Genomic DNA, 25,402 nt, shown 5'->3' on the forward strand with positions numbered 1-25,402 from the left:
GCAAAAGAAGAGCACGGCACTCCATGTACTGGCCTGGGATAAACGTGGACACAACAAACATGGTACTCACATGTGACACGTGTCAAAAATATCGACCGGCACAATGCAAGGAGCCACGCCAGCGGCATGAGATGGCTACGTCACCGTGGGGCAAAGTTGGTATTGACTCGTTTCTTCCATGGATCGACACTATGTTCTTCTCATCGATTATTACTCCAACTTTCCGGAAGTACTGAAACTCCCGGATCTCACATCGGCGTCAGTTATCAAAGCCTGCAAGGAAACCTTCTCGAGGCATGGCATCCCACAGACGGTCATGTCCGACAATGGTCCTTGCTTTGCAAGCTGGGAGTGGTTGGAATTCTCAATAAAATACAACTTCAGGCACGTGACATCGAGTCCACTTTCCTCAGTGGAATGGCAGAGTGGAGAAAGGTGTCCATATTATTAAGCAACTGATCAGCAAGGCCGCTGACTCGAATTCCGACATACACTTGGCTCTATTGTCATATCGTTCATCGCCTTTGAGCTCTGGGCTGTCACCCGCTCAAATGCTCTTCAATCGAGATGGGAGAACAACGCTACTGTTGTTACACTTCGCCAATCCAGATCACTCGCCAGTCCTGGACAAGATGTGTCACCAACGTCACGGACAAAAGCAGCACTATGACTGGCAGGCAAAAGTGCTGTATCCATTAGCGATCAACGACATGGTTAGATAGCGACACCCTGGTGGAGGTTGGTCTAACATGGCAATGGTGCTCTACCAAGTATCGCTACGATCGTACGCTGTGAAGTCTGATGATGGAATACTGGTCCGACAATCGGCGAGACCTGCTGAAGGTTCCACCTCATCAACCTGTAACTCCGACATTAGATCTGCAGGATTCTATCATGCGACATCCCAGGGCTCCAGCAGTTGGTGCCCAAATGGACATAAAAACCTCTGGGTCTCCATGCCCACTCAGGAGGTCTACCCGAATCAGACATGCACCCAACTGTCTGAACTTGTGAACATGAACTGATACAATCATTGCTCTCTGTTCTGTATTTGTGCATGAAACTGTGTTTGATTTTTTTAGTTACAGCTCTGCAACTATAAAAAAAAGTGGAAAAGGGGGATGTAGTGATTTTTACATGGGTATGTACAGAAGGGGCTGATGGGTAATGGAAAGACCACTAGGGGGCAGCACTGGCGTGTATAAAAGCGGGACGCAAGCAGCTCTCTGGCCTCTTTGGCTGATTTGACTGAGAGGAGAACAGGGGCAGAAATTTAGCTCAGGGCTGCTAGTGTGGTCAGGCCTAGTTGTAGAGCATAGAAAAATTGTAACCTTTCTACTAGTACAGTTCTCAAAGTAAGAACTCAAGCAGATATTTAAGTTGTGTTGCTCAATAAACCTTCTGTAAAACTTCTGGATGACTTCGAGCCTTCTTCCAAAGCCTCTACTGTAACTGAGTTGAGTAGCACAGGTTACCTGCTTTACAGGTCACAAAACAACATCAAAGTCACTAGTACACATTTTAATTCATTAGTAAAAGAAGTGGTCCTAGAAGACAGATGAATAGTGAATGATTAATATACTGACATGTCCTGAAGACATGAAAGAAATCATAAACTATGTAAATCAAACTTTACCCTTTTTCGCTTATTTAAAAAATGAAATGAACTTTGCCGAATCAGTAGATGGCCCTCCTGATGTTTGGAATTGGACTATATGGATTGCACTGAAGACATGCCCTGACATTTTGGTCATGGAATCTCTTTTGTTTTAAAATTATTTTTATTGATTTCCAAAAGAGGAAAGGAGAAGGTGAACAAAGTGCAAAACAGTATCAAAATGCAACTCCCTGCAAATAAACAAAAACTACACAAAAAGAAACAGTAAAAGTAACAGTCGACAGTAATTAACTCTTTAAAGAAGGAGACAAATGGTTGCCATGAACAACAAAGAAATTCTCAGTGGATCCTCTTGTGGCATACTCAATCCTCTCCAAATATAGAAAATACATTAAGTCTTCCAAACAGGATGATGCAGTGAGTGGTTTGGGGGCACCTGTGGGCTATCAATGAAGCAAATACAATGATGTCTGCCTCAATCTTAGTGAAACTGACCAGTGCAGATGAGACGCCAAATATGGCTATGAAAGAACAAGGTGGTAGGTCAGTATCTAGAACTTTGGAAAGAGTGTCAAAGGAGGATGATCAAAAAACAGCCAGCTTTGGGCATGACTAGAACATGTGGGTATGGTCTGCAGAGGCGAATGAGCACCTGTCGCATTTGTTTTGTGTTGGAGAAAATCTTACTACTCTGGCCTTGGTAACTCTGCCGAACATTAAACTGAATGAAGTTTAGCCGCGAACAGGATGAGGTGATATTAACCCTAGAAAGGGCCTCCTTGCACCAGTCCTCTGTAAGGTTGAGCCCAAGCTTGCTTCCCAACTATTTCTTACCTTACAGATAGGGGAAGATGCAGAGGATAACATGAGATCATAAAACTTTGAAATAGAACCACTACTGATTTGAGGCAATGACAAAATCCCTTCCAACAATGAACTTGGAGGGAGTTGAGGAAAGGATGGACAGTGCGAGCAAACAAAACCACGGCTTGAAAATAGCGGTAAAGACTAGATTCAGGTAAACCAAATTTGGCTGCAAGCTCAGTGAAGCTGGCAAAATTCCCACTCACAAATAGGTCAGTAAAACATTTGTGTCCTTTCTTCCTCCACTAGGCAAACGTTGAATCAAGCATGGAGGGCAAGAATAAGTGGTTATTACATATAGGACATAATAGTGAAGGAGAGGAAAGTTTAAAATGCTTACAAAATTGTTTCCAAACTTTTAAAGTAGAAATCATCCTGGGTTTGCACGTATTTAGAGGTGGAAAAAGGGTAGCGGGGCACAAATTAAGGCAGGAAGAGAGGATGAGCAGCAAGCAGCCATCATGACACCAAGTTAAAATCTTTTGAATATTGGTTGTGCAATAATTGCATAGTAGATTAGGAAGAGCTAGCCCTTCACCTGTCTCCCTCTTTGAAGTATCCGGACTGCCAGAAGTAGACATACATATAGGAAAAAATTATAAAAGGGTCAATTAATTGAATGGAACAGAAAGAAAAGCCAAGAGGATCCATTACGTGAAGAAAATGGTCAAATACAGAAAGGTCTTGCATTGCTGTTAATGCAGGAAATCCCTCCCTCGCCACTTGATCACCAGGACAATAACACATTCCCAAACCTCTAGAACAAAAATCTAGCAGTGTGGAAATAAATCTTTAACTAAATAAAACCATCGGGGCGGCACGGTGGCACAATGGTTAGCACTATTGCCTCACAGCGCTGAGGACCAGGGTTCGATCCTAGCCCCGGGTCACTGTCCGTGTGGAGTTTGCACATTCTCCCCATGTTTGCGTGGGTCTCACCCCGACAAGCCAAAGATGTGCAGAATAGGTGAATTAGCCACACTAATTTGCCCCTTAATTGGGAAAAAGAATTGAGTATTCTAAATTTATTTGAAAAAAACTAAACTAAACCATGAATCGAATCCTAAGCTCAACATTATAAGCAAGACAAGCAGCAGGTATTCTGTCTTATATGACACCCATTGACTAACCAACCTTGTTAATGGGGCATACCCGCCACATATGAGCTACGTTATAATACGCCATTGGAAGGTTGCTTGGTCTAACCGCATAGCAAGAACAGTGTAAACAGAGAGTCAAACATGCCCTTAATTTTGAGCATATTGAATGGCCTATACAGGTATACCAACATATGATACACTAAAGCAAAACCACAAACTTAGTAAGCCTGTCAAGAATTAAGTGTTGCCATTGAAAGAAAGAGTCTGTCTCATCTGGTGCTTCAAAGAAGTGATTTTCTCTGTTAAATGGGATTGGAGCGGGCCAGGGTGAATCAGCCCAAAGCCAATTCCTTTCTTGTACAGTATGCATTTAATGTGGTTGAATGCTGCACGCCTCCTTGCCAGGTCTGCAATCATGTCTTGATAGATCCTGATTGAGTCACCCTGGTTAAGTAACATTGCAGTGTTCCTTCGCTCACCGAAAAACAAGTTCCTTATCTTTATAAGAATGGAACTGGACTACAATAGCTCTCAGTAGGTCACCAGGGGAAGGTTTCGGCTGATGGGTATGGTGGCCTCGATCTAGCTCTGGGGGTTTAGGGAATGCATCTTCACCCACCATCTCTTTGAATATTTCTGACATAAACTGTATTGGGGATCGGCTTTCAGTCCCTCCTTTTATACCAACAATGTCAAAGGTGGGTTTTGTAGTCTTGACCAGTTTTTCAGATGGTCAACTTTGCCCCGCAACAGGGCAGCATGGTTGCGCAGTGGTTAGCACTCTGCCTCACAGCACCGAGGTCCCAGCTCAATCCCGGCCCTGGGTCACTGTCCGTATGGAGTTGCACATTCTCCCCGAGCTTTGCATGGGTTTCTTACCCACAGCCCAAAGATGTGCAGGTAGGTGGATTGGCCACGCTAAATTGCCCCATAATTGCAAAAAAATTAATTGGATACTCTAAATTTATTAAAAAAACAACTTTGCCCTGCAACAACACGCTCTTTTTAATCACCACGGTCAGCTTAGACTCCAGTGTACTGATCCTGTCACTGTGTTCCGAAAGGACGGTCTCGATGTTGGTAAGGGTGCCAGCATAAGAACTGACAGTTAAATGAATGAAGTCAAGGGAGGACTGAATAGGAAGGACCCTATGATTCCTCCAATTAATTTTTCAGCTCAAGAGCCAAATTTAGTTTGGATTTTTCGAGTGTGGAGGAGACAGCCGCCGTCTTAACTGTAGCCATCTCGGCAGGGTTATCATTATCATTTAATATTTTCCGGCCTGTATATTTTAAATTCTTGGGCATATTTTTTAAACCAGAAGTCCCTCCGGTCATGGAAATCTCACACCTGGGACTATCAAAATATATTTTAAAAACCTATTGAAACAAAATGGAAATCACGTGCATCTTTATAAGCTTATCTCTCTAGCAGAGTCCAAGTGTCTATCTAGACAATAGTTACTTGGAGCAGGGTCATCAATATGGATAATGACTCTTTCAGAGGTTCATGACTGGGACATTATAAGCCATTAAACAAAAGCCAGTTCCAGACACCAGATAAACATTCCTTATGAAATCACTGTGGAGGATGGAGGTCACATGACTTCAGTGACAATTTTGAAATCTATATATTCAGTTGAGTACTCAGAAGCAGGACAGTTTGTCGATTTACCTCCAATCTGCAAATATCTAACAGCAGGACTCCAGCCTCACCAAGCAGCCCGCAACAAGCCCTCTCCAGAATGTATTTATCTGGAAGGCACTGGCCACTGCCTGTCAAACAGAACAAGTTTCTGAATATCAATCTCATCTCACTGCATCACCATCGTCTTTAAAGGAATTCTGCACTTCTGCCGTCGGCCAGGAATTTGCCTCAACTAGAACTTCTGCGGATTTAGATTTTCTGAACTCCGGCAATCACAGTGAACTGATACCTTCCCCATTGTTAAGGTATCCATAGTTGTAAAACCCCTCCTCTCCTATCACCTTACTGTATACTTGTGTGTATGCGGATGGTGTGTACGCCTGTATATGCATGTGTATATGTGCATGTGATACATGTTGCCTGTGGGGCACATGGCACGTGCATTCGGTGTACTCATGTGTGGGGTGTATGTGCGGGTTTGAATGTGTGAATAAATTAAACTTCGGATTTACTCCCAAAAGAGTTTTCTGCAAGTCACTTTAAAAATTGACTACACAAAAAAACAAATGAAGACCGCAGCCCATTTCTAAAACAGAAAACACCCCAGCAATACCTATATTCACAAAGGCAGATGGGACATGCTCAGGAATCTATAGAGAAGTTAGCATAGCATTAGTGGTAACAAAAATAATTATCAAAAAAGGAATTCCTATTAAAGGAGAAAATATAACAAATCTAGAAACCAAATATATAACAATGAATATTCAGCATTGGATTTCAAAAGGGAAAGCCTTGTCTGACCACCTCACTGAACTCTTTGAAGGGATAAGAGAGACAGTTGACAAGAATAATGCAGCAGACATAATTCGCCTAGGTTTTTGAGAGTGCTGTGGTAAGGTGCAGCATAATAGACTAAAAATAAGGTCAGAGCATGGTGAGTCAGGAGACAAATAGCAGATTAGATAGTTAGTTGGCAATAAGACTTAGAGTTAAAGGGTAACTATTCAGAGTGGCTGAAGATGACAAATGGGGTCCCACAAGCATTAGTACCTGGAACCACTAATGATCACAATTTATATTGATGATTTAGACTTTGAAAACAAATAAAGAATTTCTAATAAAAAACAGATTAATATTCAACTCGAAACACTAACTCTTTCTTTCTACACAGATGCTGCTGGACCTGCTGAGTTTTTCCGGCACTTTGCTTTTATTTCAGATTTCCGGGATCCTCAATATTTGGCCTTTATTAGGGAATTTCTAAATTTACAACAATTTTTTGCAGGCTTACAGGGAGATTACTAAATATACAGGATTACTGCAACAAATTACAAGTCATTGCAATGATATGTGTATTTATTTTTTGTGCTTATGTATAAACTCTGTGTAGGTAAGGAAAGGTGCGTGTGTCCAGGGTAATCACAGGAGAGGTTTTCGAGTCAAATTGTCGGTGGAGTCCAAAATTTTAAAGAGTAAAGGTGTCACTTCTTTGCATTTGGAATGAGGCCTTGTGATGGATTTTAATTTTCAAGTGAACAGAGCAGTTTTGAAATTTTCATTTGAGGTCAAGTGCTGAAATTGATGTGTAGCTATCGCATTTCAAAAGAGATTCAAAGGTGACGAGGAATATTTGCAGACTAAGCGGGGGCAGTGATTTAATTTTATGAATCCAAAGTAGAGGTAATATATGAACATCAACGGTTTTAGAACATAGAACATAGAACAGTACAGCACAGAACAGGCCCTTCGGCCCTCGATGTTGTGCCGAGCAATGATCACCCTACTTAAACCCACGTAACCCGTATACCCGTAACCCAACAATCCCCCCATTAACCTTACACTACGGGCAATTTAGCATGGCCAATCCACCTAACCCGCACATCTTTGGACTGTGGGAGGAAACCGGAGCACCCGGAGGAAACCCACGCACACACGGGGAGGACGTGCAGACTCCACACAGACAGTGACCCAGCCGGGAATCGAACCTGGGACCCTGGAGCTGTGAAGCATTGATGCTAACCACCATGCTACCGTGAGGTTTTAATATAACATTGTAAGAAATAGGAACTGGAATGGACTGTTTGGGCCCTCCAGCCTGCTCTGCCATTCAATAGGATCATGGCTGATCTGACATTCCTCACATCCACTTTTCTTCCTTTTCCCCGTAACCCTTAATTCCCTCACTGATCAAGAATCTATCTATCTCCATCTCAAATATACACAAGGACTCTGCCTCAACAGCTCTCTGTGGCAAGCGAGTCCAAAGACTCACAACCCTCTGAGAGAAGAAATTCCTCCTCATCTCAGTTCCCCTTGTGCGGGACCCAAGTTTAAAGGGATTTGTGAAGACAATGGAGGACTTTCAGAACGGACATATAGTTGGCCGATGAATTTCAACACAGGCAGAGATAAGATAATAAACTTTTTCTCAGAAAAATAAGGTGGTCCATATTTCTTGAAAGATTAGAATAAATAAAGTAAATCAAGAACTAAGGCTCATTAAAGATGAAAGGGGGAAAAAAAATTATGAGAACGGGTTTACAGTTGGAGGGAGGTGCTGTGGGGTATGCCTCACTAAAGGCCAGCTCCTTTGTTTTGGCTGTGAATGGTTCTTAGGTGAGGAAAGCAACTCAGTCTCGGGCTAGGAGGATATTTTTCCTGTGAAGCAGTTTGTTTGGATCTGCCTTTGGAAAATCATATTTTGATTCTGGTTCTGGGTCGTCATAAATTGTACTTCTGTTTGCAGTGAAAGGCAATTTCTTGATTTGGGTAGTTTTTCCTGGATTTTTCAGTTAAGAATCTATAAGGGTTGCTGCCAAAAAAATAGTTTCGTTGTTACCTTGGTAAAGCATTTGTGGGGGTTAACTTACAATTTTTTTCCAACTATGTATCTCTTATCTCTTGCTTATGTTTGATCTTTTCTTTTATAAATATTTTAATTTTTCAAATGTTGGAAGTTATCACTGGAGGCCTGTGCTTTTGAATTCAGTAGCTATCCTCTTCGTTTAAAAAAACAGATTATGATCAGCTGAGACGGATTTTAATCGGAGATCTGGTTTGCTCGGTCATAACAGCATTAAAAACTTTCAGAACAGGTTGGTTGATTTCAACACAGGCAAATGTAAGATAATAGATTTTCTCTAAGAAAAATAAGGAGGCCCATATTATTTGGAAGATAAGCACCTAATTTGGATATAGGAGCAAAAGTAAATACACAGCACCACTTGCTAAAATTAACAGTGCAAATGAATAAGCTCAGAAATAAAGTAACTAATATTTCGAAAGATAGAATTGAAAAGTAGAAATGTCATGCTAAACGTATGTAAAACCTTCACTCGGCCAAACTTGCGAGTATGCGTGCAGTTCTGGTTGCCAGATTATAAAGACATGGAAGTACTGGAGAGGGTGCAAAAAAATTTACAAGGCTGAAATCAGAACTATGAGGTTATATGCATCAGGAGAGAGCGAAAACAAGGAATCCTTGCTCCTGAAAAGGGGAGGTTGAGTGTCAATAGAAGTCTTTAAAATTATGAATGGCTTTGATAGAGAATGATTCCACTTCCGGGAAAGAGCAAAACTAGAGGATATCGAAATAAGATAGCCACCAAGAAACTAAATAGGGAGGTCTCAAGAAACCTCTTTACCCAAAGAATGGTGAGAATTTGGAACTAACTATCACAGGATAGATGCATTTAGGTGGAAGCTAGATAAACAAACGAGAAGGGAATAAAGGGTTATGCCAATAGTGTTAGATGAAGCTTGGGAGGTAACTGAAGTGGAACAGAAATACACGCTGGAATTTTCCAGCCTTTCCTGTCGACAGGATCTACCAGCCCTGCGACGGCAAACCTCACCTTAGGGGTGGGTTCATACAACGGGAAATCCCATTGGCAATAACAGGACCAGAAGATTCTGGTGCCTGCCAATGGTGGGCCGCCTCCATCCTGCCCACAAATATGGTGACATCATAAACAAATGCCAGATAATTCACTACGTATGCTACTTCATACAAAATCATAAATGCAGAACACATCTTCAGTACAGTCATTTTCTTGAGCCTGGTAATAAACGTGGAGCTTCCAAGTTGTGTTGTGTTCGGAGAGTAATGCCTATTTCTGCGACATAAGGATGCTGATATAATCTGCTGCATTAGCCATTTTACCCACAGGTTGGAATGAATCTCATTGAGTATCCTTAGTGATTTTTTTGTTGCTTAATCAATTACCTAATTGATCTAAAACCCCCCAAAAACTCTCAACTAATTAATCTGTCACCACTCAAAATCAGGACATCAACCAAATTGACTTTTCAGTTCCCATTCCTACTCCACTTTGTTTTTGGCATACTAAATTGTTCCATGAAGCTCAAAAACAGCACCTCATCCTTCCATTGGGTATCAGGGAATCTTTTTTGATTAATATTGGCTCAAGTAACTTCCGATCTTAACTATAGCTTCCAAATTATCTTTAGCGGCAAGTGTTGACCAAGTGAGTTTGCAGCTTTTTTCCTGGCATGCGAGGGAATGAGACAGATTGGTGTTTTGGGTGGGGACCTTCTGTGGAGATACCATGCTGCCTGGACATTGTGTCAAGTGATGTCAACATGCATTTTTCACCCTTCAGATTCCTGGGATGTTATAGTCTTGGCTGCTACCCAAATATTTTGTCTTTCCATTTCAAGCTTCTCAAAAGCAATTGAGGATGGGCAATAAATACTGGCTTAGCCAGCAATGCCCACATCTCGTGGATGACTGAATTGGAAAAATCCTGAATCTCCTAACACTTGTTACAGGTTTCTGCATCTCATAAAATTTTTAATTTCTCTCATTATGACTATCATTCCAAAGTTGTTAAAAATTTTGCAGACCATTTTTTTCATAAGTGTTTTCTCCTTCCCTTTTAATTCCTTTTTGAAAGCCAATCATCTGTAATATTCTCCTGTTTTAATGAAGGGTTCACACTATGCTTAACTTTGCTATACTCTTTACAAATACTGTGAAAGATATTAAAGCATACTGTTTATATTTTTGAAATAATATTAATGCAACTAATTATGGGCTTAAAGCTAACCTGGCTCGCCTTTGTCCCTTTCGATGTCTCTGTCCAATTTGTTACCTTCTCGCAAGTGTTTCAGCTTGTCTGGTCGTAAAGATTTCTCAGGAGGTTGTGCCTCGTCAGATTTCTTTCTATCTCCTTCCGCTAATATAAATTAACAAAGGAAAGAGAATATTTTACAGCATCTTTCATAACATTCTTTTCCTCATGTTGTAGCAATTTAGTTAAGGCATATCAAAATGCACATAGATAAATTTATCCACATCTGAGGATAATTTTCTCATCTCCCTAAATGGATCTTAGAACATTTACTCTGTAATCATAAATCCTGAAAACATCAGTACTAAGTTTTCAGAGTTTCATTGGCCAGCATCCGTTTCATAAACACACTGAAATAACGTGCGACATTAGCCCTTGTTAATAGCAGAATGAACATCAGTGAGCACTCTTAACATTTAACTGTTGTTTCATCAAACACCGGCACAATCTAAAATCCCTCAAATAATTAACTATGAATTAGCCCTGCACCAGAATAGGACAGAACCGGTAAGGATTTACCTGGTCTTGTTTGGACAGGGCCTCCGTCTGCAGCACACATACCCCTCCACATCTAAGAGGTTGTAGCTATCCTTGGCCCTAGTTTGTTACTCATAGACAAATGGTATGGATAAAGTGATAATGAAATGGGCTTAAGACTGGGGTCCCGGAGGAATTTAGACAACATTTGGATGAGGCTATTAGATACTTCAATTATTAAATTCTAGGATTCCATTGTGAGTGAAAAAGGGCTGCAGGAACAAATGAACTAAGATACGCGACTAGGCAATGCAGTGCAAGCACCTCAGCAAGAAACCGAAAATAAGAAAATTTTCCTGGTTGAGATATGTCAACCTGGTCAGCAGTAGAGGTCTAACAGGCCAATCGCAGCACTTAAAATAGGATCAAAGACCCATGGACGATCAAGCTTGCTTCAAGCAAGCAACTAACTGAACATGAGGCGTCTACTGACTTCGGGTGGCGGGGATGTGCAGAGCAGTTACATGAAAGGTGGAGAGATCCCTAGAGACTCCAACCTAGGTACTTTTGACCCAAAAGTTAGTCACTAGGCAAAAAATTACCCCCATACAATCGGGCAAGGCACCGAGGCCGGGCAAATTCCCGGTGGACTTCTATAAAACATTAGCACGGGACTGGTCCCACACCTGCGGGAGATGTTCAACGATTTGCTATTGAGAGGTTCCCTCCCACCCATGCTGGCACAGGCCTCGATATCACTGGTCCCTAAAAAGAACAAAGACCCGATGTAGTGCAGGTCGTACAGACCCATCGCACTCAACACTGAAGCCACAGTTCTGCCGAAGGCCCTGGCGAGGTGACTGGAGGGTTGCGTGCTAGAGTTAATCGCGGAAGATCAAACAGGCTTTGTCAAGGTCAGGCAACTAATAGTGAACATGAGGCGTCTGCTGAACATGATCATGATCCTCACCTGGCGAGGAGACACGAGTAATGATCACCAGTAATGATCATCTCCGTGGACATAGAGAAGGCTTTTGACAGAGTCATGGAGGCTCTGGAATGGTTTGAGTTTGGACCAGGGTTCCCCTCCTGTGTGCGCGCGCGTGTGTGTGTGTGTGTGTCTGTCTGTGCGTGCGCACGTGTCTGTTTGTGTGCATGCGTGCCTGCGTGTGTGCGTCTGCGTGTCTGCTGCATGACTGCATGCGCAGACGTCTGTGCGTGCGCGACTGTGCACATGCGTCTCAGTGCGCGCACATCTGTGCCCATCTCTGTGCGTGCGCGTCTGTGTGTGCATGCGCACGTGTCTGTTTGTGTGCATGCGTGTGTGCGTCTGCGTGTCTGCTGCATGACTGCGTGCGCGACTGTGCACATGCGTCTCAGTGCGCGCACATCTGTGCCCATCTCTGTGCGTGTGCGTCTGTGTGTGCGTGCGCACGTGTCTGTTTGTGTGCATGCGTGTGTGTGCGTCTGCGTGTCTGCTGCATGACTGCGTGCGCGACTGCACATGCGTCTCAGTGCGCGCACATCTGTGCCCATCTCTGTGCGTGTGCGTCTGTGTGTGCGTGCGCACGCGTCTGTTTGTGTGCATGCGTCTGCGTGTCTGCTGCATGACTGCGTGCGCGACTGTGCACATGCGTCTCAGTGCGCGCACATCTGTGCCCATCTCTGTGTGCGTGCGTCTCTGTGTGCGTGCATGCCAAGGATCAGAAAGAATACAAAGAAGGAGGAACATGGGAGGCCTGGCCCTCCCAAACCTACAATACTATCACTAGGCAGTTACCACAGAAAGAGTACGGGGATGGGTAAAGGAACCGGGAGTGGAGTGGGTCAAAATGAAGGATAATTCCTGCATGTGGAACCAACTGAGCTACTACTTCGATCTGATCATAATCACCGTCTACCATGACCTGCTGCCTGCATGCTACTGGCAGTCATTGGGAGTTCGGAGCAGCCAGAGCTCTTTAAGGGGAGAGGGGCAGACGCCCTAGCCTTTGCCTCCCATATTGCCCAGCAAAGACTCTTGCTCTGCTGGCAATCAGCAGCGCCACCCAAGGCCACAGACTGTCCGACCTGGCAAAACTGTTCAACCAATAAGCTATGGGGGAGGGAGGATGGACTGAACAGGACAACGTAGAAATCAGGGGGGGGGGGTTTGAAGAAACTGGTGCTCCCCATTTCTGCACATGGGTCCATTTGCATGATTATATAAAGATTTGTCTTTCCCTCAACATTTCCACTTGTATACCCATTTTGTAGATTCGGGTTTTTCTTTATTGTATGTTATCCATAACAAATATCACTGTAACTAATTGTAAAACCAATAAAAACATTTTTAAAAAGTTTGTAACTGCCTTACATATGTTCTAGTGGTATAGTTTCTGTTAATAAATTTGTTTCGCCAATTCTGAAAATTGAACCAAGATGCGCATGTGCTCTCAGTTTCACAGATTAATTATGGCAAATGTTGATAGTCTCACATGAGAACCACAAGATCTGGGTCACTGTGCTCATCCATTTTTCATATTCCTTTATTCCCCTTGCATTCAACAACTTATGCAATCTATACTTAATTAAACTTTACTATGGTCTACATCTTAACCACTAAATTCAGGAGATTGTTTACAACTTACTCGCTTGCTGGGCATTGAGAATCAAGCAGATAATAGACTAATGTCACAAACAAGCTTTTGGGAGATTAGCAAACCAGCTACATTTTCATATCAATCCATAAGCTGTATCATTATCAGCACCACAGGAATAAAAATAAAACTTTACATCTTATTCTACATAAAAGCTAGGAAGATCATATTGGTACAGCAGCTGAATCCCTGCACCAAAATAGGTAACAATTGTCCAGAATCAGTGGTAGGAGACTGTTGGCTCAATAACTAATCCCACCCGCCAACTCACTGGCTTGAAAAAAGAGTTCCACAGTGAAGGAGATAGGCACCACTGATAAAATTGACTCATCCTTTGGATACCGACAGTGTCTCCAATGCTAGATCTTCTAATAGAGCTGCTGAATGTACTATTCACAAAACCACCAGCAGCCCCAAAGTCTGAGGGTTGAACATGTTTGGCCTCTGACCCTGAGATAGCAAGAAAGGAGGTGCTGATTATTTCCATATCCATTCCCAGTCCTTCTCCAGAAAAAGTAAAGATAAGTCAAGAGCCTTTAACCAAGTGTGCCCACCCTACCAATGAAATGCTCACAGCACCCCAATACTACCCAGGGAAACCTGGGCTCTGGAGCCCCAAAGATGGCACAGCCCAAAACACCATCGCATTGTCCAATTTTAGTTCAAAATATAATTTCTGCATACCTAGTTGAAAAAAAAAGAAATTTGCTTAACTATTCACGTCTTGTGCATTACTGGAATGGTAGCATAATGGTGGTTACTGGAGGTGTTTTCTAGAGGCCTGGACCAATGCTCCAGGGTCACAAGTTCAAATCCTACCAGAGTAGGTGGAGGACTTAAATTCAATGAGTTATTAAACCTGGAATTTTAAAAAAATACCAGTCTCAGTAATGATGACCATGATGATATTGTAAAATCCCATCTAGTTCACCAACGACCTTTAGAATGAAAATATGCCATCCTTACCTGGTCTGGCCTACAACATAATTCCAGACACACGGCAATATGGTTGATTCTTAACTGGCCTAACACGCCTCTCAATTGTATCACAATGCGACAAGGAAGTCAGGGGACCATAAAACCGGACAGACCTAGGCACCAGGTACTACAAAGACAGGTGCGGTCCACTTGATTCTGCAAAGTTCACCGTACTAACATTTGGATAGTTGCACCATAATTTGGAGAGCTGTCCTACAGGCTAGTCAAGGGATCATCATAAACACAGAATTATGGGATTCTCCGATTGTGAAGCTATGTCCTCACTCCGGCATGGGAACGGTGGCAAAAAAATAGCCCCAAAGTTTGGCGCTAACCAGCTACTGATCCTCCGAGTAGCTGGCGGCTAGCATGCCGGCAACGTAGAGCACCCGGCTCTAGCTGCCGATACGGCCCAGAGAATTGCCGGGTCCGTGGCTGCGCATGCGCATGGCGGCGGCCTGCAGCAGCCGTGCCGTACAACATGGCGCCGGCCGCTCGCGGATCCGGCCTGCAAAACAGTGCCCCACCTTTTGCTGGCGTGCAAGCCCCGGACCACCCGAAAAAAGTGTCCCCAGCACCTGATAAAGTCCCTCTTGCCCGCGGATCGGCCCGCCCCCGACTGTGGTGCCACTGGACTGAGTCCGCAGCTGCCACACCGAGTTCCCGACGGATGAGACCACATGCTGACACCATCGGGAACTCGGCCGGTTGGGGACAGAGCTTCGGGGGGGTGGGCCTCAGGCAATGTTCTGAGGCCATCAGTACGGCGCGCGGCACAGGAGTACCCGGCTTTGGAGGGGACGGATCACCACAAAAGCGGCGCCGCCCCCAGTTTGGTCGTGAACGGGGATTCTCTGGCCAAACACCAAATGCGATTTCGGCGTCAGCGACCGGAGAATCCCGTTCCTTATCTTTCAGCCAATGAACACCACAAGGAATGCTTTCACTGAGGGTATCTGGGGCAAAGAATTACTCTGGGCAAGAGAATTTCAATGTCAATGACCATGAGTGGCTCAGTCACACCACTGCTGACAGAGCTGGCCAAGTCTTGAAAGCATATCCATCAGGTTGTGGCAGATAGCGAGAGAACATTCATGAAGGGAAAAATCTACTTGACCTCGTCCTCAACAATCTGCAGATTACTGCATTAATGACAGTATTTGTACAAGTGGCCAGTGGACAGTCCTTGGATATACCAAGTATTGTCTTTATATTAAGGACACTATAACCATGCTAAATAATATAGATTCAGAACTGAGCTAGCAGCCTAAAGCTGAGCTTCTATGAGAAACTGTGAGCCCTCAACAGCAACAGAATTGTATCCCACCACAATCTGTAAAGCCAAGGCTTGATATATCTCACTCTACTATTACCATCAAATCAGGTGGGCAACTCTACTCTGGTGCAATGAAGAGTGTAGGAGAGTATGCTAGGGCCAACAGATCAAACACCTGGCAATATTGGACCTCTTAAAGTAGCAGGATTGAAAGGACCAGGAATACCTGCCTTGCACCCACCATGATCCTTCCAATACTAAGGCCCTAATATCTGATCAACATGCACACATTATACTCAACAGCACAACATCTCAAGATCTTCCCAGGCCCATATATTATCACAATGAAAATATACCATCCACCTCAAGCAATGCAGGATATCCACAGCCTAGCTCCATAAGCTAAAGAAAGGAAAAACAATAGCAGTGATCTAGAATTAACTTATTAAGTTTAATATATGTTAAAGCCAAGCAATTTCATTTGAGAGACAATGAATATCCAACAGCTTTTAAACATAATATTTGGAGGAGTGAACAATTATTTAATATCAGCATGGACCTGAAATGGGAGCAATTGACTGATAGGAAACAGCAATTCTAACAATTGACTGATAGGAAACAGCAAATACTACAGTACAGGCTGATTACAAGGTAAATATGTGGGTTTAAAACAAGCTAAGTAGCTAAAGGCTTTCAGGAGCAGTGAAAGGAGATGTGCTCTTGATATCAGGTCAGGTAAACTTGCACATAATGGACACAGAAGTTTACACTTTTAGTGAAGTCCCACTCTCTCACAACAAAGCTCTCCTCGAGCCAGGACACATGAGAGAGCATGTTCAAAAAAAGTTGTACGGTTAGCCCCAGCAATTACAGAGCAGTCAGTTTAACATCACTGGTGGGCAAGCTTCAAGAAACATTTACCAGGGATAGAATTACTGCTCACATGGAAAAACGTGCGTTAATTAGGAAGAGCCAGCATGGATTTCTATGGGGAAATCGTGTTAAACAAACTTGCTGGAGTTCTTTGAAGAGGTAACCGAGAGGATTGATGAGGATAATGCTGCTGATGTGGTGTAAATGGACTTTCAAAAGACATTTGAGACAGTGTCACAGGACAAAATTATGCTCATGGAATAAAAGAGATAGTGGCAACGTGGACACACAATTGGCTAAATAATAGGAAGCAGAGGGTAATGTCAATGGATATTTTTCAGGCTGGAGGAAGGTTTGTAGTGGTGTTTTCCAGGGGTCTGTTTGGGCGTTTCCTGATATAGACATTAATGATCTAGACCTTGATGTACAGGGGACAATTTCAACGTTTGTGGATGATACAAAACTTGGAAGCATTGTAAACTGTCAGGGGGACAGCATAGAACTTCAGAAGGGCATAAACATTTAGTGGAGTGGGCAGATAGGTGGCAGATGAAGTTCAAGAGGAGATTTGATACAAATGCTCAAAATCATGAGGGGGTTGGGTAGAGCACATCGGGAGAAACTGTTTCCGCTCACAAATGATCAAGAACGAGAGGGCACAGGTTTATTGATTTTCAAAAGAAGAAAATGCGATATGAGAAAAATAATTTTAAACACAGCAAATGGTTTGGGTCTGGAATGCACTGCCTGGAAGTATAATGGAGGCAGGTTCAATCGAGGCACCCAAGAGGGCATTGGATGATTATGTGAAAAGAAACAACGTGCAGCAGTGCGTGGAAAAGGCAGGGAAATAAATAAATCAGAAGGCTCATCTGGAGAGCTAATGCAGATATGTTGGGCCGAATGGCCTCCTTCTGCATCTTAAGAATACTGTGATATTGTCTGATACAGGCAGCCTTTCAGTTGCATTAAATTTTCTTGCCCCAAAATGGAACAGCAGAAGGCTGGTATATTTCTCTTTTTTTTTTTAAATTCCAGGTAGCAAATTCTGGTCCTTTTGAAGATAATGAACATGCAAGCACCAACCTAGGAACCTAGCAAAATCTCAAAATGAAAAGTCAAATTACACCCCCCAAAAAAAAAAAAATTGTCAGTTCAAAAACAACTTTAAACATATCATAGAATCCCTACAGTGCAGAATAAGGCCATTCGATGCATCGAGTCTGCACTGACCTTCCGAAAGAGCATTTCCACTCCTCCGTCCACACCACACTACCCCCATAACCCCATAATCTAACCTGCACATCTCTGGGCACTAAGGAGCAATTTAGCATGGTCAATCCATCTAACTCGCACATCTACAGAGCGTGGGAGGAAATCGGAGTACCCAGAGGAAACCCATGCAGACACAGAAAGAACATTAAAACTCCACACAGACAGTGATCCGAGGTAGGAATTAAAAGCAGGCCCCTGGCGCTGTGAGGCAGCAATGCTAACCACCGCACCACAGTGTAGAAGGGCAGATTAATAGGGTATTGAAAAAGGCATATGGTACACTTGCCTTTATCAATCGTGGCATAGATTACAAAAGCAAGGAAGTCATGTTGGAGTTATATAGAACATTGGTGAGGCCACAGCTGGAGTAGTGTGTGCAGTTCTGATCACCACATTATAGAAAGGATGTGAATGCACTTGGGTGGGTGCAGAGGCGATTCACCAGAATGTTACCTGGGATGGAACATTTTAGTTATGAAGAGGTTGGATAGGCTTGGGTTATTTTCGCCAGAGCAGAGAAGACTGAGGGGTGATCTGATTGAGGTGTATAAGATTAGGAGAGGCATCGACAGGATGGTTAGGGAACAGCTGTTCTTCTTAGCTGAAGGGTTGGTTACGAGGGGACACAAGTTCAAGGTGAGGGGTGGGAGGTTCAGAGTGGATTTGAGGAAAAACCTTTTTACCCAGAGGGTGGTGAAGGATTGGAATGCACTGCCTGGGAGGTTGGTAGAGGTGGGTTGCCTCACATCCTTTAAAAAGTACCTGGATGAGCGCTTGGCAAGTCTTAACATTCGAGGCTATGGGCCAAGAGCTGGAAAATGGGATTAGGATTGGCAGATCAGGTGTCTTTCATGCGTCGGTGCAATCTCAATGGGCCGAAGGGCCTTTTCTGCACTGCATTTTTCTGTGATTCTGTGCCGCCCATATTTCTTATGGCACATAAAGGCATTCAGTTAGACTGAAATTGCAATGAGGAACAAGCTTGTCAAAACAAATGCTGCAGGTATACAAAAAGGACAATTTTGTATGACTATTAATCTGGTTTTATAGGTCCCTCTAACTTAAATAAGATATGACATATGAGAATCTCACTCCCATCAGAACTATTTCTAAAACTGTAATTACTTTCATACAGATTTTAAACAACCAATGTCCTGTGTTGGATCTCACATTCTTCAACAGTAAGCCACAATGTAAAAGGTTCGGCATAATTTATTTTCATACATATTAAGCCACAAAATAGGGACGACAGTTTGATAAATTAATAATTCCATTTTTTCTTTCTTTATCAAATCATAAAGCACTCCAAAATCAGTTCTAGTTCTAGCACAAAGCATTACAAAAATTATATTCATAAAATTATTTGTTTGAAACTTATCTTCATTACTCTTTATTTCATCAATCCCTAGCTTCAAACAACAAAGTATCGATAAAGCTGAAATTAGAAGGATCATTTCTGAGAGGCATCATGAACTAGAATCCACATTATTTTTCACATTGTTGTTGATGTTGTCATGCACAGAAGATATTGCCTCCTGTCTTATAACTTAGGGTGTGCAAAACTACCAAGAACATACACAACTAGATTTGCACACCCTATATGCTTATTAGCTGTTGCCATGTTCATTGCTCAGTTTAGCAATGGGATGGTCACAAAAGGTGCCAACAAGTGGTTCACACTGCATTGTTTTCATAATTGTAAATTCCATCACACTTCTTAAAAAGCATAAATTATTTGAGAGCTGAAGGGCAGATACTCTGATGAGATTCAGATTTGTACTGCCCAATTACATCTTTCTGAAATAAAAGAGAAATACTGCAGATGCTGAAAATCTGAAATAAAAACAGAAAATGCCGGAAAAGCTCAGGAGGTCTGGCAGCAGCTGTGGGGAGAGAAAGCGAGTTAACACTTTGAGTCCATGTGACTCTTCTTCAGAGCTGAGGAGAGGGAGAAATGTGATGGATTTTGTTTAAGACGGGTGGAACGGAGTAGAAGGGAAGGGATAAGTGGGAACTAGGAGAGATTTGTCATGAGAATGCCACTTTAAGAAATGTTTGGCTGCTCATGTTACTGCAGTGATGTCAGAGTGTGGGTGGAGTTGAGCTCTGGCTCTGCTTTTTAGTTTCACGTTGAGAAAAGCTTGGGTGTGTCTGTGTTTTTTTGATTTCGTTTTCAGTGTTGGAGCTGAAGCCAGACAAAGCAGGTGCACTGCTGTTGTCTCTGCCATGAAAAGACTATCTCTTGATCATTTGGTGAATTCAGAATTATAAATGTTCTCAGTAGAGAATGTAAACCTGATGTGCTTCTGTTTAAAGGCTTTTTTAAAAGTCTTCTGGATGTTGAAAGGACAGCTGAAGGATTACGTAGTGTTGTATTCTTTGGGGGTTATATTTGAATTGATGGTTGCTAAGATGTTCACTGTATGATTTAAAAAGGTTAACTGGAGTTCATAGAATAAACATTTTTTTTAAAGCAAAACACTTTTCCATTTCTGCTGTACCACACCTGTAGAGTGGGCGGTGTGCTCCCCATACCACAATCTATTAAAAGTTGTGGGTCAGGTGTACTCCATGATACACATTGGGGTTCTCTAAACCTTGGCCCATAACAGATTTGACAATGATGTTATGGCCACAAGACAAAGGGAATGTTAAAGACTAAAGAAGATGCATATATTGACATAAAGGTGAAAGAGCAGGATGTGTTAATAGCAGTAAAAGGTCAGCACTTTGTGAAAGCAAAACTCATGAACAAGTGACAGATGACCCTGTGGGGAGTCATTGGGACAAATAAAAGAGATTTAAAAAGGTGATCAAGCTGGAGGAAATGGTTCACAGTCTGATGTTGTGCTCCACCTCCTCTTAAACAATATAAAATCCATCATATTTATCACTCTTCTTAGCTCTCCAGAACAGTCATACGTTCTCAAAACTTTAGCTCTGTTTCTTTGCTGAGCTTTTCCAACATTTCTTGTTTTTATTTCCATCCCTTTGAATCTAGGATGAAATCTAAAATGCACAGTTCTACAAATATAAAAAAACATCTTCTGAAGCATTTAAAGAGCAAAACAAAAGACAACACATCATAAGTTTCCAATTCAGTGTCACATCCAATACTGGTGACTGATGTGCTGGTGTACGGATACTCAAACTATTTCTACTGCAGTTAATTGTAAATTATCATAAATATACAACAGACCATAACTTCCTACTAACAGTGGAAAGTCATGGCCTGCTGGAATTACAGAGATTAAAGTACACAATAATAATCGTTATTAGTGTCACAAGTAGGCTTATATTAACACTGCAATAAAGTTACTGTGAAAATCCGCTAGTCGCTACATTCCGGTGCCTGTTCGGGTACACAGAGGGAGAATTCAGAATGTCCAAATTACCTAACAGCACTTATTTCAGGAATTGTGGGACGAAAGCAGAGCACCCGGAGAAAACCCACGCAGACACGGGGAGAACATGCAGACTCTGCACAGACAGTGACCTAAGCCGGGAATCGAACTCAGGCCTCTGATGCTGTGAAGCAACAGTGATAACCACTGTTCCACCGTGCCACCCAAGATTTACCCACTCTGGAAAATTTTATTGAAACCCCCCATTGGCTGGAGCTGTTTGGAGCTTTCAGACCCCAGCACAGTGCAACCCCAGTGTATTTTTTTAAATTTTACTGGCCGCAATAAAGGAGATAGTGAAATTGGCAGGACAGGGAGAAGTATAGGATCTGGTTGGCTGGGAGGGTTGTATTGGTAAGGGGCAGGTTCGACTACAGCAGGTGCCCTTTGCAGCTGGGGACGGGGTGAGGGTATCCCATGCGGGGCTCGGGTCTGGGTGTTTGTAATAGTTACACTGAAGTTAGAAGTGCTTTTATTTCTTCTAATTCTTTCAGAGCAGCTATTAGCCTAGGGCTGGCAGAACCATTAAATTGCTTTGTCAAATGGTTCCTAACACTGCACATTGTCCAGGGGAAGTTAGTACTTCTGGAAATTGCCTTGTAAATCCTTACCTGGGAACTTCCCAGAGGGATTTCCCAGTGCATCTTTGCAAATCCCCAAATCCAACACCAGGGAGCTAGTAAGTGACAGGCCAATTTATTTTGCTGTACTCAGATAGAAAATAAACAGTATTATTGAATCACATTGCATTATAATTCATTATCGTTTTCATCTTTTCATCTCAATCAAAAACCTTCACTTCAGAGCTATCCAAATTACAGCTCATGATGTCTCACTATTCAGCCCATAATCAACACGTAAAGTTTCTTACTTCCAAGTCTAGTACCTGCATTCTCTTGATTAGGTCTCTTTCAAGTTCATTTTCTGGAGTATGCAAAGAAGTGGCCTGTAAAAAAAAGCACTTGGTGCCTTTTATGCTACTTGCACCATCTCAAGTGCAGCTGGGTCTCAGTTGGTAGCAGTCTTGCATTTGAGTCAGTTGGTTGAGTTCAAATTCAACACCAGGCGCAAAACACAAAAATCTAGGCTGTGACTCCAGTGCACCACTGAAGGAGCATTGCATTGTCAGAGGCGCCACTTTTTGGGTGAGATGTTAAACAAAGCTCCACCGGCCTTCTCAGGGATATAAAAAAAAATCTATGACAATGTTTTGAAGAATAGCAAAGGAATTCTCACTGGTGTCCTGGCTAAAATGTATCCATAATCAGCATCAATAGAAAATAAAACCGTTTAATGGTCATTATTATGTTGTTGTTTGTGGAAGGTAGCTGTGTGCAAATTGGCTGTTGCCTTTCCGACATGATCTACACTTCAACAATACTCAATTATAGGCCTTAATAAGCACTTTGGGATGCCCTGAGGTTATGAAAGATGCAATGTAAATGCAAGTCTTTCTTTAACTCAAAGATGGAAACAAATAATTGACAGTTAATATATAGCCAGGGTGCTGAAACAAATGCAGCACCATTCTAGAGAAGTCAATTTACTCAATTGTCAAACCAGCATTGTGACCAAATTTATTGTACTAATAATATATATGTACATACATTATGGCACTGTTACTCCATTGCCACTATATCATTAGTCTATTTGCATTTTCAAATTTACAGAGGTTTTACCAGCCTGACGCAAAATTAGCGATTATGAAAGTGATCAACAACTAAAAAGAACCAGCAATTTAATTACTAAGTTAGTAGCCAATTCTGCAGCAGTGGGCAGAAAATAATACCTAACCTGGAAGCAAGCAATTTCAAGCGAGGCCTTGATCCTCTTGGAAATTTTCAGCAGCCTCAATTAACCCTCAGTCCCCAAAATAGATTAAATTAGATTTTCGTAGAATTTGGGCGGCAGGGCAGTACAGTAGTTAGCACTGCTGCCCTACAGCTTCAGGGATCCGGGTTCAATTCCAGCCTTGGGTGACTGTCTGTGTGCAGTTTGCACATTCTCCCCATGTCTACGTGGGTTTTCTTCCACAGTCCAAAGATGTGCAGGTATGGCGAATTGGTCATGGTAAAATTGCCCCCTAGTGTCCAGGTGTGTGCAGGTTATGGGAATGGGGCAGGGGACTGGGCTTGAGTGAGCTGCTCTTTCGGAGGGTCGCTACAGATTTGATGGGCCAAATGGCCTCCTTCTGCACTGTAGGGATTCTCTGGTTCTAATTTAACAAGTTAACTTTGACCGTTGTTATGACTTTAAAACTTTCCAATAACCACCGAGGTTGTTGTAAACTTAAATGTGAAACAGCCATCCCCAAACCAATTTCATTTAGTTCTGAAAACTTTGTGGTAGACACATTTACTCACCTGTGCACTCTTCTCAATTAGCCAGCATGGAACGTTTGCGATTGTGTTATTGATAGTGTTAAAATACCGTACAGAGAACCATAACAACTTCCATTTATATAATGCTTTTCATACAGACTGTTATTTAAAACACATATAGATACCATCTAGTATCCTGTTGCTGGTGATGTTATTCCGGGATTCTACTAAGGGTGATTGCTCCTCGCATCGTTTTGGCTTCAACCTCCGTGGTTTGGCTTCAAGGTTAGGCTGAACCATGAGAAGTTCCTGTCGTTTCTTCCTCTGCTTCTGTTCCAGGAGAGCACGCTAGATAAAAATTAAAGCATTTGTTATGAAATAAGACTTTTAAACACGAGGAAGAGGAAAGTTCATTAAATAAATTCTATATATTTTAGCAAAATAGTATCTTGATTACTTCCACAGCAATCAGCTTTGGAAACTTTCAAAGATAGAATTGAAGAATGGTTGCAGTACACAAGGCAACCTTTTGACCTGTCATACCATGCCAACTCTGTGCAAGAGAAACTTCAGCAAGTACCACTGTAGCACTGCAGATTCTCTCTCTTTGGGTGTTTATTCAACTCATTTCTAAAGCCACGATCAAATTTGCCTCACCACATTCTTGGGCAGTGCATTCCAGATCTTAATTGCTCGCTATGTAAAGGTGTTCCTCACCCCAGGTTTAAGGCAAACAGCGAAAGAACCAGTTTAGGTTTTAATTCTTCAGCAAATGAGAACATTTTCGCCCCAGCTGTCAAGACCCCTCATTAATTTGAACATCTCTTAAATCTTCTTTGAACTTTATTTTCTCCAAGGATCAACTTGAATTCTTTCCTGAGGAAATCTTTGAATAGGAAAATTAATATTAGTTTCCTATTAAAGGAGGTAGTCAGAGTCCCCAATATGACATTGTTATGTAGTAAGTTATCTCAACCAATTTGATTCACTCCACCCAGTATCAAGAAAAGGTTGAGCACATTGAAAGGCTACGGTCTTCAGCAACATTTCTGCTATGGTGTTGAAAATGTTTGCTTCAGAACTAGCAGCACATCTAGCCAAACTGTTTCAGTACAGTTTCTGGCATCTAACCAACTTAAGCGTAAAATTGCCCAGGTATAATGCTGTACAAAAAGCAGGATAAATCCAATATGGCCAATTATTGCCCTATCAATCTGTTCTCAATCATCAGTGAATTATGTAAGATGTCATCGACAGTGCTATTAAGTGGCACTTACTCACTTCACCAATGCTAAGTTTACATTGCCAATACCACACAGCTCCAGCCTTCATTGCAGCCTTAGTCCAAACATGGACAGAAGAGCTGAATTACACAGACAAGGTGAAAAACTGACCATCCTTGACATCAATGCTGCATTTGACAGCGTATGACACCAAGGAACTCTGGTACAATTTGGGCAATGGCCATCAAGAACCAAGCTCTCCACTGAATGGAGAGCAGCATGGTGGTACAGTGGTTAGCACTGTTGGCTCACAGCGCCAGGACCTGGGTTCAATTCTGGCCTTGGGTCACTGTCTGTAGGAAGTTTGCACTTTCCCCCCATGTCTGTGTGGGTTTCCACCGGGTGCTCTTGTTTCCTCGCAGCATCCAAAGATATGCAGGCTAGGTGGACTGGCCATGATAAAATTGCGCCTTAGTGTCTAGGGATGCACAAGTTAAGTGGGGTGCTCTTTTGGAGGGCTGGTGCAGTCTTGATGGGCCAACTGGCCTCATATGGCACTGAGGCATTTTATGATACTCCTCAAAGCAAGTTCGTGAAGTAGGGACTCAAATCA

The 25,402-nt window shown here is 42.5% G+C and overlaps 1 protein-coding gene across 13 annotated transcripts in view; it reads right to left on the reverse strand.

Moving 5' to 3' along the window:
- LOC119954916 (tubby-related protein 3-like) overlaps window positions 1-25,402 on the reverse strand; it is a 128,876-nt gene that overhangs the window by 42,738 nt on the left and 60,736 nt on the right. For 11 of the 13 annotated variants that reach the window (XM_038780604.1, XM_038780607.1, XM_038780605.1 and 8 more), the window contains 2 exons: window positions 23,752-23,914; window positions 10,300-10,428 (listed from right to left, as the gene is read on the reverse strand). In XM_038780604.1, coding sequence (XP_038636532.1) covers window positions 10,300-10,428; window positions 23,752-23,914 — 292 coding nt within the window. The remainder of the gene's footprint in view (window positions 1-10,299; window positions 10,429-23,751; window positions 23,915-25,402) is intronic. The other 2 variants (XM_038780617.1, XM_038780616.1) reach the window with 1 other exon arrangement.

Source organism: Scyliorhinus canicula, chromosome 20 (genome assembly GCF_902713615.1).
Source record: "Scyliorhinus canicula chromosome 20, sScyCan1.1, whole genome shotgun sequence".
NCBI classification, from domain to species: Eukaryota; Metazoa; Chordata; class Chondrichthyes; order Carcharhiniformes; family Scyliorhinidae; genus Scyliorhinus; species Scyliorhinus canicula.